This window comes from Geotrypetes seraphini, chromosome 11, assembly GCF_902459505.1.
Source record: "Geotrypetes seraphini chromosome 11, aGeoSer1.1, whole genome shotgun sequence".
NCBI classification, from domain to species: domain Eukaryota; kingdom Metazoa; phylum Chordata; class Amphibia; order Gymnophiona; family Dermophiidae; genus Geotrypetes; species Geotrypetes seraphini.
Window position 1 is genome coordinate 5,242,059 of NC_047094.1, and position 15,519 is coordinate 5,257,577.

Below are 15,519 nucleotides of genomic sequence, written 5' to 3' on the forward strand. Positions count from 1 at the left end.
CTGTATTTTACTGTATTTTTTCATGTTACCAGCACTTTTTTATAGCTAGGTCGCGTCTGGAGCAATTGTGCCCTTCTCCGGGGGAGTAGGCCACAATTTTAGTCCAGCCGCGAGGCACTCGCGGCCGGCCTGAACTCGGCGGTTTGGGTCGGTGAGGTGGTGGAGCTCCGTCGGCAGCGGCTGCAGGCGCCCAGAGCTCCCCGCCGATGGTGCCTCGCGAGTCGGCTTGGAGCAGTGGGGAAGCCCGGTCTTCCACAACCGCCCACGGAGGGATTCCCCGATGGATTCCCTCTCAGCTGATTTTTTGACAGCTGATGCCGACTTGCCTGTCTTAGCGGCTGGGACTGTTCAGTCTTCTCAGCCGCTACAGGCCATGGAGGGAGCATTTTTGGCGGGAACTTCGCCATTTTCTTTGTCTGGCCCCTCCATTTTGTCTGCAACCTCAGGTGACCTTCCCCCTGTATGGCGAACACAGGGGCAGGTTTCAGCATGGACCCCTGCTGGGGCAGGGAGTCCCTGGGGACCCCCAGGGGTTTTTTGCCCCCAATTTATTTTCTTTCTTTGTGCGGACTTTTGGGGGTCCCACGTGCGCCTGGGGGGTTTCGGGGGGGGTTTCCCTCCGCGCCCCCTATGGCTTTGCCTCCCTCTTTTCGTTTGGCGTCCCCTCTTCCTCCTCCCTCATCCAAGCGCCCGCGGGGGGGCTTGGATTGCGAATTGGTGGGCGGAGGAGCGTGTTGGCCTGGTTGAGGACCTGGCTGCTTTGGCGGGCTTCCAGGATCCTCTAGAGGGGACGCCTGTTGGCAGCGGGGGCGGCGGGTTTTCCCGTCTTCCAGAGCAGATGCGTCCGTGGTGCGCTTTTTTATTCAGAGGGATGAGCTTTTAGACCTGTGTAGCAGGTCTCCTTGGTGCTGCATTTTTGCAGTGGCGCCGCCGGAGACCCCGCGTATGGGGGCCCCTCTGCTTCAGGGGGTCTGTCCTGGTTCCCGCTCTTTTCCTGTGCGTCAGGATTTGCGGGATTTTGTGTTGGCGCAGTGGCCTATGGGCGCAGTTTCGTTTGGTGTGCGCCTTGGCTCTTGGGTATCCCGTCCCGGAGGGAGGTAGGGCTACCTTAATTTCGCCAATGGGGAACGCGGGTGGTCTCGGCACTTCCTAAGCGGCATACCGTGCCTGTTATGGACGGTTCTGCTCTTAGGGTCTCGGAGGCGCGTGCGTTAGAGACTCTTCTTAAGTATGATTTTGATGTCTCTGCCTTTGGGGTCCAGGCGGCTGTTTGTGGGGAGCTAGTCGCTCGCGCCGTGTTTCGGTGGGCTGAGCGTGTCCTGGATCGGGAGTCTGATGACTGGTCTCTAGTGGATCAGGAGGTAGCGAAGATTGCGATGGCTGCCTCGTTCCTCTCAGATGCTCTTTATGACTTGGTGCGGATTTCGGCTAAGTCTATGGCATGGCCGCGCGGCGTATTTTGTGGCTGCGCGCTTGGGCGGCGGATTCTGCGTCCAAAGCTAAGTTTACTAAAGTTCCCTTTAGGGGGTCTTTTTGTTTGGAGAGGAATTAGATGAGTTGATTCAGACTCTGACGGACTCGAAGGTGCCCCGTCTGCCTGAGGACCGTGCCCGCCCTGCGTCTAGGTGTGGGGCTGCCCGGGGGCGTTTGCGGGAATTTCGCAAGTATCGCCCGGGGCGTGGGGCTGCTTCTTTCCCCGGCTCAGGGTTTTTCCCGGGGTCGGTTCTTCCAGCGCATGCAGCCCTTTCGGGGGGCCCGTCGGGGGGCAGGGAATCCCTCCGCCGGTTCCCCCGCTTCCCGTCCTGCGCAATGACTCCTTGCCGGCGCCCCCTTTGGTTCCGGTGGGGGCCCGGCTGCGCAAATTTTTCCCCAAATGGGCCGAGATCGCGTCCGATCAGTGGGTCCTTGAGGTGGTGCGGGACGGTTACGCTCTAGAGTTTACCCGCTCTCTGCCGGACCTTTTCCTCGCTTCTCCATGTCAGACTCCATGGAAGACGCAGGCTTTTCGTCAGACCCTTCAGCGTTTGCTAGATCTCGAGGCAGTGGTGCCGGTGTCCCCTACGGAGTGGGGCACCGGCAGGTACTCCATTTACTTTGTGGTGGCCATAAAGGAGGGGACCTTTCGGCCCATCCTGGATGTCTCTCGATCTGACGGAGGCCTACTTGCAGGTTCCAATTCGGGCCTCTCATCAGCACTTCCTTCGCTTTGCGATCTTGGGGCGGCACTTTCAGTTCTGTGCGCTTCCCTTTGGTCTGGCCACGGCTCCTCGGACGTTCACCACGGTAATGGTGGTCGTCGCGGCAGCCTTGCGGTCGGTGGGCATCCTGGTTCTCCCCTACCTGGACGACTGGTTGATTCGGGCAAAGTCGTTGCAGGAGAGCTCCCGGGTTACGGCTCGGGTGGTGGAGTTTCTCCGGTCGCTGGGCTGGGTGGTCAACCTTTCCAAGAGTCGGTTGGTCCCGGCTCAGCGTCTGGAGTGCCTTGGGGTTATGTTCGACATCTCCTTGGGGAAGGTCTTCCTTCCAGAGGCCCGGGTGAGCAAATTGCAATCTCAGATTCGCCTGCTTTTGGCGTCCCGGGGTCCTCGGGCGCGAGATTTCCTCCAAGTCCTGGGGTCAATGGCGGCGTCCCTGGACGTGGTGAGGTGGGCGCGGGCCCACATGCGTCCTCTTCAGTATGCTCTGCTCCGGAGGTGGTCTCCCCGGAGGCAAGATTTGGATGTTCCGGTTCCCCTGCGAGGCTTGGCGCGCTGCAGTCTGCGCTGGTGGCTCCGGACCCCTCACCTGGTTCAGGGGGTGGGTCTGGATCTCCCGCAGTGGACGGTGCTCCTTACGGATGCGAGTCTCCTCGGTTGGGGGGCTCAGTTTATGGGCCACTCAGCTCGGGGCACCTGGTCCGCGGAGGAGGCCTCCTGGTCGATCAACGGGTTGGAGACCAGAGCGGTCAGGCTGGCGCTGTTAGCTTTCCACTCCCTTTTGCTGGGCAAGTCGGTCAGAGTCCTGTCGGACAATGCCACGGCGGTGGCTTATGTCAATCGTCAGGGGGGCACCAAGAGCACTCCTGTGGCGCAGGAGGCGGCTCGGCTCATGGTTTGGGCGGAGTCCCATCTTCTGGACCTCTCGGCTTCTCATATAGCCGGGGTAGAAAATGTTCAGGCAGACTTCCTCAGTCGTCACTTCCTGGATCCAGGAGAGTGGTTTCTCGGCGCCGGAGCGTTTCGGTTGATAGTGCAAGATTGGGGGCAGCCCCTGATGGACCTGATGGCCACGAGTGGCAACGCCAAAGTGCCCCGCTTCTTCAGTCGTCGCAGGGAAGGGCTGGCCGAGGGTCTGGATGCTCTGGTCCAGCCGTGGCCAACGGAGGGGCTGTTGTATGTGTTCCCTCCTTGGCCGCTGGTGGGCAGAGTGCTTCTTCGCATTGTTCACCATCCGGGTTTGGTGGTGCTGGTGGCTCCGGATTGGCCTCGACGTCCGTGGTATGCGGATCTGGTGAGGCACCTGGTGGCGGTTCCTCTTCCTCTGCCTCTCTCGGACGACCTTCTGATGCAGGGTCCCATTCCCATGTTCGACCCGTCTCTCTTCTGTCTTACGGCGTGGCTCTTGAAAGGGGTCGCCTTAGCAAGAAGGGATATTCAGACAAGGTGATCGCTACACTGTTGGGGTCCCGGAGGCTTTCTACCTCTCGGGCTTATGTGCGGGTTTGGCGTCTCTTTGAGGAATGGTGTCGGGCGCGGGGAGTGACCTCTTTTCGCGCTTCTCTGCCTAACATTCTAGAGTTCTTGCAGGATGGCCTGGATAGAGGCCTGGCTTGGTCTTCTCTCCGGGTTCATCTTGCGGCCCTGTTGACCTTTCGAGGGTTGGTGTCAGGTCAGCGTTTATCGGCTCTTCCTGATGTGATTCGGTTTCTGCGGGCGGCCACGTTGCTTAGGCCTCCCCTACGGCCCTCGGTTCCCTCTTGGGATCTTAATCTGGTTCTCTCTGTTTTGGTGCGCCCGCCTTTCGAGCCCTTGGACGACTGTTCTTTGAAGGACCTTACTTTGAATGCGGTCTTTTTGGTGGCCATTACTTCTGCTAGGCGTATTTCTGAGCTGCAGGCTTTCTCTTGTAGGGCTCCCTTCTTGGAGTTGTCTAGGGAGCGGGTCGTCTTGCGGCCTGTTCCTTCCTTTCTGCCGAAGGTTGTTTCTCCTTTTCATGTCAATCAATCGGTGGTTCTCCCGGTCTTGGGTGGTCGGGAGGGCTCTTCTGAGCAACGGCAGCTGCGCAAGTTGGATGTCGGTCGGGTCCTTCGCTCTGATGTGCAGCGGACCCAGGAATTCCGGAAGTCCGATCATCTCTTTGTCCTCCTGGCTGGTCCTCGTCGGGGAGCTGGCGCTTCTAAGGCTACTATTGCGCGCTGGATCAAGGAGACGATTGCTTCCGCTTATCTTCTGAAACAGCAGCCTGTTCCGGAGTTTCTCAAGGCTCTTTCCACTCGGGGTCAGGCGGCTTCTTGGGCTGAGTCGTCGCTCGTGCCTCCGGTGGATATTTGTAAGGCTGCGGTTTGGTCCTCCTTGTATTCTTTTGTTAGACATTATCGGGTAGATGTTCAGGCGCGTCGGGACGCGGTGTTCGGTGAGCGTGTTCTGGTATCGGCCCTTCGGGGGTCCCGCCCGTGAGAGGGACTGCTTTGGTACGTCCCATTCGTAAAGTTAACCTCTACTGGTCTGGAGAGTGCTAAAGAAGGAGAAATTAGGTTCTTACCTGCTAATTTACTTTCTTTTAGCTTCTCCAGACCAGTAGAGGTCCCCACCCTGTCTGTTGTTGTTGTTGGGGCTGTTTTCGCGGGCAGTTTTTGTTTTTTGCTGCGGGTTCTAGTATTTTTCTAGGGCCGGGGAGAATTAAAGAACAGCGGCTGTGGCTCGGCTGGCTTAGCTGGCGAGCTGTGGGGACATTTTCCTTCGGGTATTTCTCCTCTGCATTTTCCAACAGCATTTGGGTATGTTATTTGTTACTCCTGTTCGGAGTATTGTTTTCTTCCTGTTTTCCAGTTCTTGGTTCTGCTTGGCTATTCGGCAGACTGAGGGAAATAGAGAAGGGAGGATAGTATATACTGTCCCAAAGTTTTGTTTTCAGTCTCCACCTGCTGGTCATGATTAGATATATACCCATTCGTAAAGTTAACCTCTACTGGTCTGGAGAAGCTAAAAGAAAGTAAATTAGCAGGTAAGAACCTAATTTCTCCATATGTCCCCCTTTGTATTGCTATTGTTCTTTCCATTTTGAATATATGACATATTGTATTCCACCAAAATGTATAATTTAGGTTGTTGTAATTCTTCCAGTTATTAGTTATATGCTGAATGGCAACCCCTGTCATAATTAATAAAAGCTTGTTATTTTCTGGTGAAATTTGACTTTTTTTCCTCATCATCATTCCAAATAATATTGTATCATATGATATTGCAATATGATTTTCCATCAATTTATTGATTTGTAGCCAAATTGAATTCCAAAAAGTTTTAATATAGGGACAATGATACAATAAATGATCTAGTGTCCCTGGTTCTAGATTACAGTGCCAGCATTTATTTGACTTAGAACTGTCTAATTTTTGTAAACGTGTAGGGCTCCAAAAAGCTCTATGTAATAAGAAGAACCAAGTTTGTCTCATAGATGCTGACACTGTACATCCCATTCTCCAAGACCAAATTAGTGGCCATTGAGATGCATTAATCTGATGTCCAATCTCAATGCTCCAAATATCTCTTAGACCATTTTTTGGTTTTTTGTTCAAATATCCAGATATTAATTTATACCACAATGCGGCTTGATGTCCTAGGAAGTCTGCTTGAAAACATAAGAACTTTAAACTATATTGATTATTTAATGTTTTCCATTCAGGGAACCCAACCTGAATGGCCTGCTTCAATTGCAACCATTTAAAACTTTGTGTTTTATTAAGACCAAATCTATTTTGCAATTGTGAAAAATCCAGCAGTTTACCTTCTGAAATAACATCGTCTAGAGATCTAATGCCTGCAATAATCCAGTTCTTCCAAAGGATTTGAGCTCCGCCAATTTTGATCTTGGAGTTTATCCATATAGATTGATTAGTTGATTTGTTTATTGGGATAGGTGTTAATTTATCAATAATTTTTAAGTACTTTGTGAAATTTATTGTTGTTGTGAAATTTATTGTTATACTTTGTTTAAACTTAAAAAGCGGTGTCATTAACAGTGAATCTAATCGAAAAATCGATTCAACAGGGTGAATCGAATCGAATGAAATATTTTTCTCTGAATCGGGCAGCACTATTGGCTACCATGAGAATGGGCTACTGGGCATGATGGACCATTGGTGTGACCCAGTTAGGCTATTCTTATGTTATGTTCTCATCTGTAGGGGCCTTTGTTTTCACTTCTTATTTTAATGTATTTTTTTCCTGGGAACTTATCAGTGTTTTTTTATAATGGGAACAAAAATGGAAGAGAATTAATGTGTGTGGAATGGGGGGGTAACTAATTTCTTCAGCTAAATAATTCAATCCACTTCAAACAGACATAGGAGAACTCACGCACCATTCACACACTCTCCAACCAAAAACGTCAAAAGAAAAAAACTGTTCGACAACCTCCTAGCCATTCGAGCTGCAACACTTGACCCCCAACTCTACAACCTATTGACCTCGACCACAAACTACAAAACCTTAAAAAAAGAAATAAAAACCCTTCTATTCAAAAAACACATAAAACCAAACTAACATAATCAGAACTGTCCCAAGCATCACCTGCAACTACTCCATATGTACTTCTGATGTCATGACAATTCCGACATAATTTATGTTATGTTATGTTTGGAATAATGGTTACATAAATGAGGTTCAATAAAAGAAAATTTTCACTGCCTGTTTCTATTCTGACCATTTATTCCATTTCATGGTTATTGCAAAAAAAAAAAAAAATTTTTCCATGAGGGGGGGGGGGGGGGTGTCAAAAAATGATGGGCCCCGGGTGCCACATACCCTAGGTACGCCACTGTCTGTATGTAAACTACTTTGAGTGTGGTTGTAAAAATACATAATACTGAGGGTTCTAAAGCTATAAGGTCCCCCTTGGGGGGGGGCAAATCATGCAGAAGTACTTTCTTTCTCTGTCTCAATCCTCAAGTTCTGGACTGGTCTGTTGGGACTAAATGAAAGAAAATTATCAAGTAAGACAAACTATTACACTGAATCACTTTTTGTTTGGGTCACTGAATTCATTAAATTGTTGTTGCTCCTTGGGTCAGTTGGAGCCGGATGCTTTGGAGGAACATTCAAAGCACACAGGGAAGCACCAGACTCAGGCTGCATAAGTATCAGGTCCTTTGCTGAGCACTATGGGATAGACAGAAAGAGGAAATAGGGTTGAACATGTAAACTGGTTTTGGTTGAGCTGGAAGCCCAAAAGAGGAGCAGGAAACTACTGGACTAAAACCCAACAAAAACAGCAACCAAAATCTTAGAGATCTTCTAATCTTCTGATTTCTTTGTGTCTTACAGTTCAAGATGCCGACGTTTAATTAATGAATCAAACACGTGTACCTACTGCTTCTGTAATGATATGTCCTCAGATTCTAATAAGTCTGTTATCACCAGTTTTGATTTGCAAGTGGATCTCACGGATCACACTGGTACTCTTCACTCCTGCAACCTGTCTGGTAACGTAGCTCAGGAAGCACTAGGTTGCAAGGTAATTAACATTAAAACTTGGCAGGATACTTTTCAACCTCACAGAATTTCCTTTTCTAAATTGTCTGGTCAGAGTGCAGCATGAGGTGTTGTACCCAAATTACTTTGCAAGTGGAATCTCATGGTTTGATTTTGCCAGCCCCTCCCTTCCCAACACCATCTTTTCCCCACATGGAATGCAATTTTTAAAAAGGGTCAAATAAGTGTTTACTCGTAGTTCAGGGGTGATTATCAAAGGGTTTCTCTGTCTTAACTATAAACAGTATCAGAACCTTTCAGTTCAGTAAAGGTGATCTAATGGTATGAGACTGAGGGGTATAATCAGAACTTTAGAACATCCAAAAACCTGCCTAAGGGCTAGATTCACTAAGCAAACCGATCATGTACCGATCGGTTTGCAACCCCTTTGTGATTCAATTTTACTCCGGCCTGATTCATTTACCTCTCTGCCGACCATCCTCCGATCCGCACATGCAAAGTAGGCAGGGATGCAATTCACTAACCAAAACCCTACAGCACCGACTGGGCTGGCCGATCACAAAAAAGTGACTGCTGAGGACCAGTCGCTCAAGTCCTTTCCAATTGCCCTGCCTTCTGCCACTCTTCTGCCCAATTGGAGAAAATTTTTTTTCACTCAGAGAATAGTTAAGCTCTGGATGTAATAGCAGATGGCGTAGCTGGTTTTAAGAAAGATTTGGACAAGTTTCTGGAGGAAAAGTCCATTGTCTGTTATTGAATAAGACAGGGGAAGTCACTGCTTGCCCTGTATCGGTAGCATGGAATATTGCTACACCTTGGGTTTTGGCCAGGTACTAGTGACGTGGATTGGCTACCATGAGAACGGGCTACTGGGCTTGATGGACCATTGGTCTGACCCAGTAAGGCTATTCTTATGTTCTGCTTCTCTTCTATAAGCCCCGATCTCCTGCCTGCCTCAAATAAATCTCCTGCTCTCTCCTGCAAATCTTCCTGCCTGCCACCCCAACTTGCCCCGAATCTCTCCTGCCCTTCCCACAGTGCAAGCCCGTGGTTTTAACCCGCAGGTTTAAAGCGGGTTATAACCACAGGCTCACAAAAAAGTTTTAAAACCAGTTTAAAAAAGAAAAGGAAAAAAAAGGACGCTGCTTTTAAGCATGCGCAGACCATCTACATTTGCATGAGGGCGATTTGTGAAACAGACCCCCGGACATGGATTAGATCGGATCTGATCCGTGCCCTTTGTGAATCTAGCCAGGTCGGCATTGGAAGTCCTAATAGGACTTAGTTCTGATTTTATTTGGCAATTTTTATGTCAGTGTTTACTTAGAATTAGTGTTCCCTTAGGCTTAGTTTAATTTTTTTTTTTTAAACCCACAAAACTGATATTTGGTTTTACATATTGACAAACCTAGTACCTGAAGCAGAAAAAACTGGTGGCCTATCCAGTCCGGCCAGTTATTTCAATAAATTGATTTACGACTCAATTTTTTCATTATTGTTTTAGATGAGGAAAAAGCTGTACTTCTGAAAAAATAGTGTCAATGAATGCTTACTAATTTTACATTTCTAATACATTATCTAGGTAGATCAATTCTTAACTCTAACAGAAGAACAGAAGACAGCACTAAAATGGACTCTTCTACTGGAACGTAGCAAAATCTATTTGAAAGTTAGTATGTTCAGTGGACATTATTAAATCAGACTATACACTTACTCCATGACCAAGGCCAGTCCAAGGGTATGAGACAAACTAGGCAAACATTCAGCCATGCACAACACCACTCCCAGCATGTCTCCTCTTCCCTCCTTATCCCCTCCTCCCTTTCCTTCTTCCAGGATTCATTTCTTGTTGCTGCTGCCATGCTCTGTCTTCCAGAGTCAGAGGCAGTGGGCCCTGCAAAGGTACTGAATCCTCTTTAACTGCTGCAGTGACAGGAGGAAGGAAAATGGGAAGAGATAAGAACATAAGAGTTACAATTACTTTATTTGATATGCTGCAAACTGGGACAGACTGAAGGTCCATCAAGCCCAGTATCTTGTTTCCAACAGTGGCCAACCCAGGTCCCAAGTACCTGGTAGAAAACCAAAGAGTAGCAACATTCCAGAGCTGAGATTGTGATGTCATAATGCCTCATTCCACCAATGCCTAAGAGCCAACCTCAGCAGTGATGTCACAATGGCTCGATTGTCCTAGACTTGGTTCACATAAGAACATAAGAATTGCCATACAAGGACAGACCAAAAGTCCATCAAGCCCGTATCCTTTTTCCAACAGTGGCCAACCCAGGTCCAAAGTAGTAAAACAGATTCTATGCTGCTTGTCCTAGAAACAAGCAGTGGATTTCCCCAGGCCATCTCAATAATGGCCTATGGACTTCCCTTTTAGGAATTTATCTAAATCTTTTTTAGACCTGCTAAGCTAACTGATTTCATCACATTCTCCGGCAATGAATTCCAGAGTTTAATTACACATTGTGTGAAAAAAAGATTTTCTCCGGTTTGTTTTAAATATACTTCATCACATTCCTGCCACTACTCTAGGACAGTGGCTCTCAAACTTGTGCTGGGGGACCCCCAAGACAAGTTTTGAGAACCTCTACCTAGTGGCAGGGCTGGCCCTGCAGTAGTCATAAAATATTTGAGGTTCAGTCACTAAAAACTGCTATCACAGGATTTACAGTACAAGTGTGTACAAATAAAATTATGCATGCATAGGGTTACTATATGACTAGGAAAAGGACAGATTAAGACATTTGGGTTTTATTTCCATTGCTGTCAATGGATGTAAAACCCGGATGTCTCAATCCATCCTCTTTTTTTTTCTGGAGCCATATGGTAACCCTATAAAAATTGCAAGTATGATGATTATCCCAGGACAAGCAGGTAGCATATTAGCACATGTGGGTGACGTCACCCACATGTGAGAATATCTGCCTGCTGTCTCTGGATAACACCTGTTATGGTAAGTAACTGTGCTTAATGAGGCCTGAGCTGCCCTTTGACCTCAAGTAGAATGCAGTAATCAGAAGGTAGAGCTGAAGGATCTGTGAATCTGCTCGTTGACACCAGGTCTCCTGGCTCTTGTTTTCATAATCTTTCATCCTTTTACAGATGTTTTTGTCTCCCAGTGGAAGAAATGGATTAAGAGTGACTTTGCTGTCATGCAAAACTGCAGATCCAGTAGAGGCTAATCAGAGTATGTCCAGACCAGGAAATATTTGTAATTGAGAGATTTAGTAAAGTGTGTTACCTCTCATTGTTAGTATGAAATGGTACCTGCTATAAATAATATGCATGTGTGTTGCACTAGTAAATGCCTTTTTAGGATTTCCAAAAGTTTTTGTTTTATGTATACATAAAAGTCATTTATAAAAGTAATATCTAATGGAGACTTTAGGTAAATGGGTTCAGTTTACAGAAGAGGATAATTACTGACTCCTTTGGCCTTTCCACTTGGTAGAGGTGGAACAGCTGCAGAACAAGTTTAAATGAACTAGAACCATTTTTATTGCAAAATACTTCTGGAAGAAATAAACCTAGCCTTTGTTTACAAATAGCCATGTGCTTGAACTGGACTTGTTTGTTTGGGTTTGTTTGTATTTTCTGCATATTACAAAAAAACCTTATCCTTATACTGTAAAATGATGTTGAATATTCAAGTACAGTCTTCCAAGAAAAACTGAACCATAAGCAAATATCTTTTGTGTGCATCCATATATTTATGGAAAAATATTGATTTAATGCATATTAAAATATTATTTTGTTGAAACAAAGTATGTAAATAACATGAAAGGAAATAAAATGGCATCCTAACATTGGAAACAAAAATGAAGTCAATAAACTGCAATAAGCCACTTCTGCCCCCCCCCCCCCCCCCCCATCTCAAACTAGCCTGCCTCAGTGATCATCAGCTACTGTATGATGGAGGACAACAGTGACACCCTGTGGCTTGATAAAGGTTCTGCATGACAGAAAATTTCCTTTTAGCACAGTGCTTCATCCCTCTCCAGGAGGCACACCTAGTTGGTCAGGTTTTCAGGATTATTATAATGAATATGCATAAAACAAATGTGCAGCTCTGTATGTATGTATGAGAGATTTATATACATCGTCATTCTTTTACATTTAGTAATCCTGAAACTTTCTTAACCAAATACTAGATGCTAATTTGTGTTGGCAATCCCTGGGCCAGAATATTGACTGGAGGGTTGAGAAACAGCATTTGAACAGATTCACCTATAACAATCAACACTTGGGCCTCGGAAGAGAGCTTCTTCAGAGGTAGATAATAAGTGTTCGAATCCTTAATTTCTTCTTTAATTATAGTTGGTATTAGATAAGATAAGATTAGATAAGAATGTAATATTTTACGAAATTTATGATTAAAATATTTGTGGGAAGGGTGGGTGGGGAGGAAATAAATTTATGTATTTAAGATAATAGAAAGAAAGTCAAGTGATGTGTATAAGTTTAAATGATGTAATATTGTGTACTTGATGTAAGATGAAAAATGAATAAAGACTTTTGTTTTGTTTTTTTTTAATCTTTATTCATTTTACATCTTACCACAAGTGAAACAATAGATAACAGTTAAATTGAATTGAATACAACACTTGAATCTCTATCATATTCAACATTAAAATTTTTAACCCATTCCCTCCCAATCCAACTATAACCTATGTGTTCACAAAGCTCATATACAATATTCTTTATTATTGATCTAAATATTTAATAAAATTATAAAATCCTGACCCCCCATATTGAATAAAGACTTTGAAAAAAAATAAATTATAGTTGGTATTTGCTGGGTGCTCTTGGTAGCTGAGGATCCTGAAAGACATTACACTATTTTTAGCGTCTTAAACTACATTCCAAGGTTAATGTCCCTGATGATGGAATCCCTTAGCAGCAATAATTTTCCTGTTTGAGCTTGCAGGGGTGCTTTACTTCTTGAGCTATTGTAACTGATTCTAGTTCTACCTTGGTTCTTTTTTCTACCTCGGTTCTGCCGTCTTTTCTATGTTTCTATGTCATTTGGTCAACAATGAAAAATCATCTCTTTTTAGCAAGTTTATTCATGTTCCCATAGTGCACTTTCAGTGCGATTGCTTCCTCACAGTGAACTTCATGCTGAGAATACCATCAATACCAGCTTTCATCTCATCGTTCTCCTGCACAGCAGCGACTCCTTTTGGAGTGCCTGTCAAAATGAGATCCCCTTCCTCCAGGGCTATTATATTACTAATATAACTAATGAGGTAAGGGATAGAGAAAATCATTGCAGAAGTATTACTTTCCTGCCTCACTTTGTCATTTACTTTCAGCCATATGTTTATATTGTGTGGATCTAGTATATTTTCCTTGGGTATAAAGTCACTAACAGGACAGGATGTGTCAAAGGCTTTGGCTAAAGTCCAAGGGAGGCCCTTTTTCTTACACTCCTCCTGTATATCTCTGGCTGTCATATCCAGACACAACACATAGCCTGCAACATGGTCCATTGCAACTGTCTGGGAAATTGCCTTCCCCGACTTCCCAATCACCACCCCCAGTTCTACTTCATGGTGTAAATTGCTACTATAGTACGGAATTAAAATAGGGGCTCCCTCTCTCACATAAGCAGACGAAGGCTTCAGGAAGAGGACTGGCTCAGTCGGGATGGTATTATTTAACTCCATGGCGTGTTCTGTATAATTTCTTCCCACACAGATGATCTTCCTGCCCCAGTCCCAAAACCTGGTCAGATTTCGAGAAGATGCCATCAGGTTTTCAGCACCCTCTTCTTCTTTGGCTGTGTTGTTGCAGGTGTACTGTACAATGTGGTGACACACTGACCTTGTTGGTTTCTAAAAAGATAAGACAGGTCAGACTCGCCATGCATTCCTAGAATAAGGTTATTAATCTGTCTTCAACAGGCAATCCTGCTTACAAATCAGAACTCATCTCAATATAGCTGCCCTTATTTGAAGACACATTCCTACACAGACGTAAGATGTGGGGTACACTTCAGCTGCTGGCCAACACAAAGTGAAAGACTGACTTGTTCAGAAATCAAATAACCATGCCGCATAGCTTCTAGTTATTCATCAGTTCTTAACCAAACACTGTATGCCAATTTGTGATGTTAGCAATCCCTGGGCCAGAATATTCCTAATTACCAACCCGCCTCAGATGGAACCTCTCTTTCCTGCAGTCGCTTTGCTCCCTCTCTTCTCCCACAAGAGGTTCCCAGGATGCCACAGTCCATTTCATGACTGTGTTTTAACTCCTTAGGATTGTGGGAAAGCTGTTGTTTACCTTTCTCATGAGGGTGAATAAAGAACAGTCTGCTAAGTATAACTTCCCTTGAACTCTGCACTTGCATTTAAATTTGTGACCTATGGCCTCATGATTCAACAGATTGCCTTACACTTACATTCATTTGAAATACCTTGAGAAAATCTATGTGGTTTACAATTATATAAAATACAAGGGAGATGAAATAATTTACAAGATACATAAAACAGAAATGGAGCTAGAGAGGTATGAGAGTAAACATTAGGAATTATAACATATCTATAAGGCACAAAAGGAAAGGAAGAAAAACACAAAACTACAAACTTAGACTTGGCACACAGTCAGTGAACCTGAGGCAGTTAGATTATATCATGCAATATTGGCAGTGCTTGTTAGAAAAAGCATTTTGCAGTATACAGTACATAGAATATAGGTATAGATCTTACTGTGTTTTAAACGGAGACCATGTTATAGCAGCCCTGGATTGCCCATTTAGGAATAAGGTTTAAAAAAAAAAAAACACAAAAAAACACCCCACGATCCTCATTTAACAGTATTGAAATCCTGATAATTAAACAGGTCAATACTTAAATATCGAGAAACACATGAAATAGCTCCTTTTATCATATTTAGCTCATGATAACAGCAGCCACCTGCAAGCCATTTGTGGTGGGCAACTGGGTGGGCCCATTCTCTTATTCTCCCTTCCATACCACCCACACTCTTTTGCTCTTCACGGCAGCTCCAGCTGGCTGCACCCGCTTCACCCTAAGCACATTCCACCTTAAACAATACCTGAGCCTCCTGCTGTTACAAGCCTCCAAGGAAAACCTCTTGCCTAGTTTTCAGTCCTCGGAGTCTCATGGTTTTAACAAAGTTCTGACAGCCAAGAGAAGCATTTGACTGTACACCAAATCTGGCTAGTAAACGACTTCCAGCAGCATTTTATTTACCTAAAGCCGAGCCAGCTTGCAAACAGAGCGAACAGCAAAGGCAGCAGCACTTCCGCCCTGCACTGAGGCTCCTCCCCCTCCCGACGGCCCTTTAAACCTGCTATGCTAAAGCCCCTGAAGTAGGAAAAAGCTGGTGGGCAGACTGCTGTATTATTCTAAACCTTTCTGCCAGATAAAATGTAGAAGTGTCAAGTTAAAGGTCCTATTCAACTGGGAACTTACATTGGCAAAACATTTACATCGGACTTTTAGAGCATAGCACATTTGCTACTGATGCTACATTTCTTTCACAGAACTCAAGCTGCATGTTACATATTAGTTCTACAAGTCTCTGGCATTTGTCAGTTCATGTAGGCACTAGATCCTCTGGCATTTTCAATTCCAGCATTCTGATATTGTCTTCAATTTCCAGCATGTTCTGCACAAGAGCCTAATGTCTGTATAAGACTGTATGCTTTCTTGGGCAGGGAAATGTCTACTGTACTTAAGCTCAGACTGAGAAATGTGTTTGTTCACTCTGCCTACACAGAGCAGTGATAGTGACACACCAGGGATCTCCAGCATCCCGGAGCTAATGCTTACATTTGCACCACTTCCTTAGT

At 45.4% G+C, this 15,519-nt stretch overlaps 2 protein-coding genes across 6 annotated transcripts in view; one reads left to right on the forward strand and one right to left on the reverse strand.

Annotated features, from left to right (window-relative positions):
- Nucleotides 1-11,239, forward strand: part of MEIOB (meiosis specific with OB-fold) — a 53,680-nt gene extending 42,441 nt beyond the window's left edge. For 2 of the 3 annotated variants that reach the window (XM_033962535.1, XM_033962536.1), the window contains 3 exons: nucleotides 7,521-7,710; nucleotides 9,271-9,357; nucleotides 10,800-11,239. In XM_033962535.1, the coding sequence (XP_033818426.1) occupies nucleotides 7,521-7,710; nucleotides 9,271-9,357; nucleotides 10,800-10,916 (394 nt within the window). In that variant the 3' untranslated portion in view covers nucleotides 10,917-11,239. The remainder of the gene's footprint in view (nucleotides 1-7,520; nucleotides 7,711-9,270; nucleotides 9,358-10,799) is intronic. The other variant, XM_033962537.1, reaches the window with a different exon arrangement.
- A 148-nt stretch (nucleotides 11,240-11,387) lies between these two features.
- On the reverse strand, nucleotides 11,388-14,991 carry FAHD1 (fumarylacetoacetate hydrolase domain containing 1). 3 transcript variants are annotated; one of them, XM_033962539.1, is made up of 2 exons: nucleotides 14,918-14,991; nucleotides 11,388-13,534 (listed from the first exon to the last, which is right to left on the reverse strand). In XM_033962539.1, the coding sequence occupies exon 2, from the start codon at nucleotides 13,448-13,450 to the stop codon at nucleotides 12,785-12,787; it is 666 nt and encodes a 221-aa protein (XP_033818430.1). In that variant the 5' UTR covers nucleotides 13,451-13,534; nucleotides 14,918-14,991; the 3' UTR covers nucleotides 11,388-12,784. The 3 variants fall into 3 exon arrangements, with proteins under 3 accessions (XP_033818430.1, XP_033818429.1, XP_033818431.1); XM_033962538.1 differs by having other exon boundaries at nucleotides 14,760-14,966; XM_033962540.1 differs by lacking the exon at nucleotides 14,918-14,991 and adding an exon at nucleotides 13,851-13,896.
- Nucleotides 14,992-15,519: the final 528 nt, after the last annotated feature.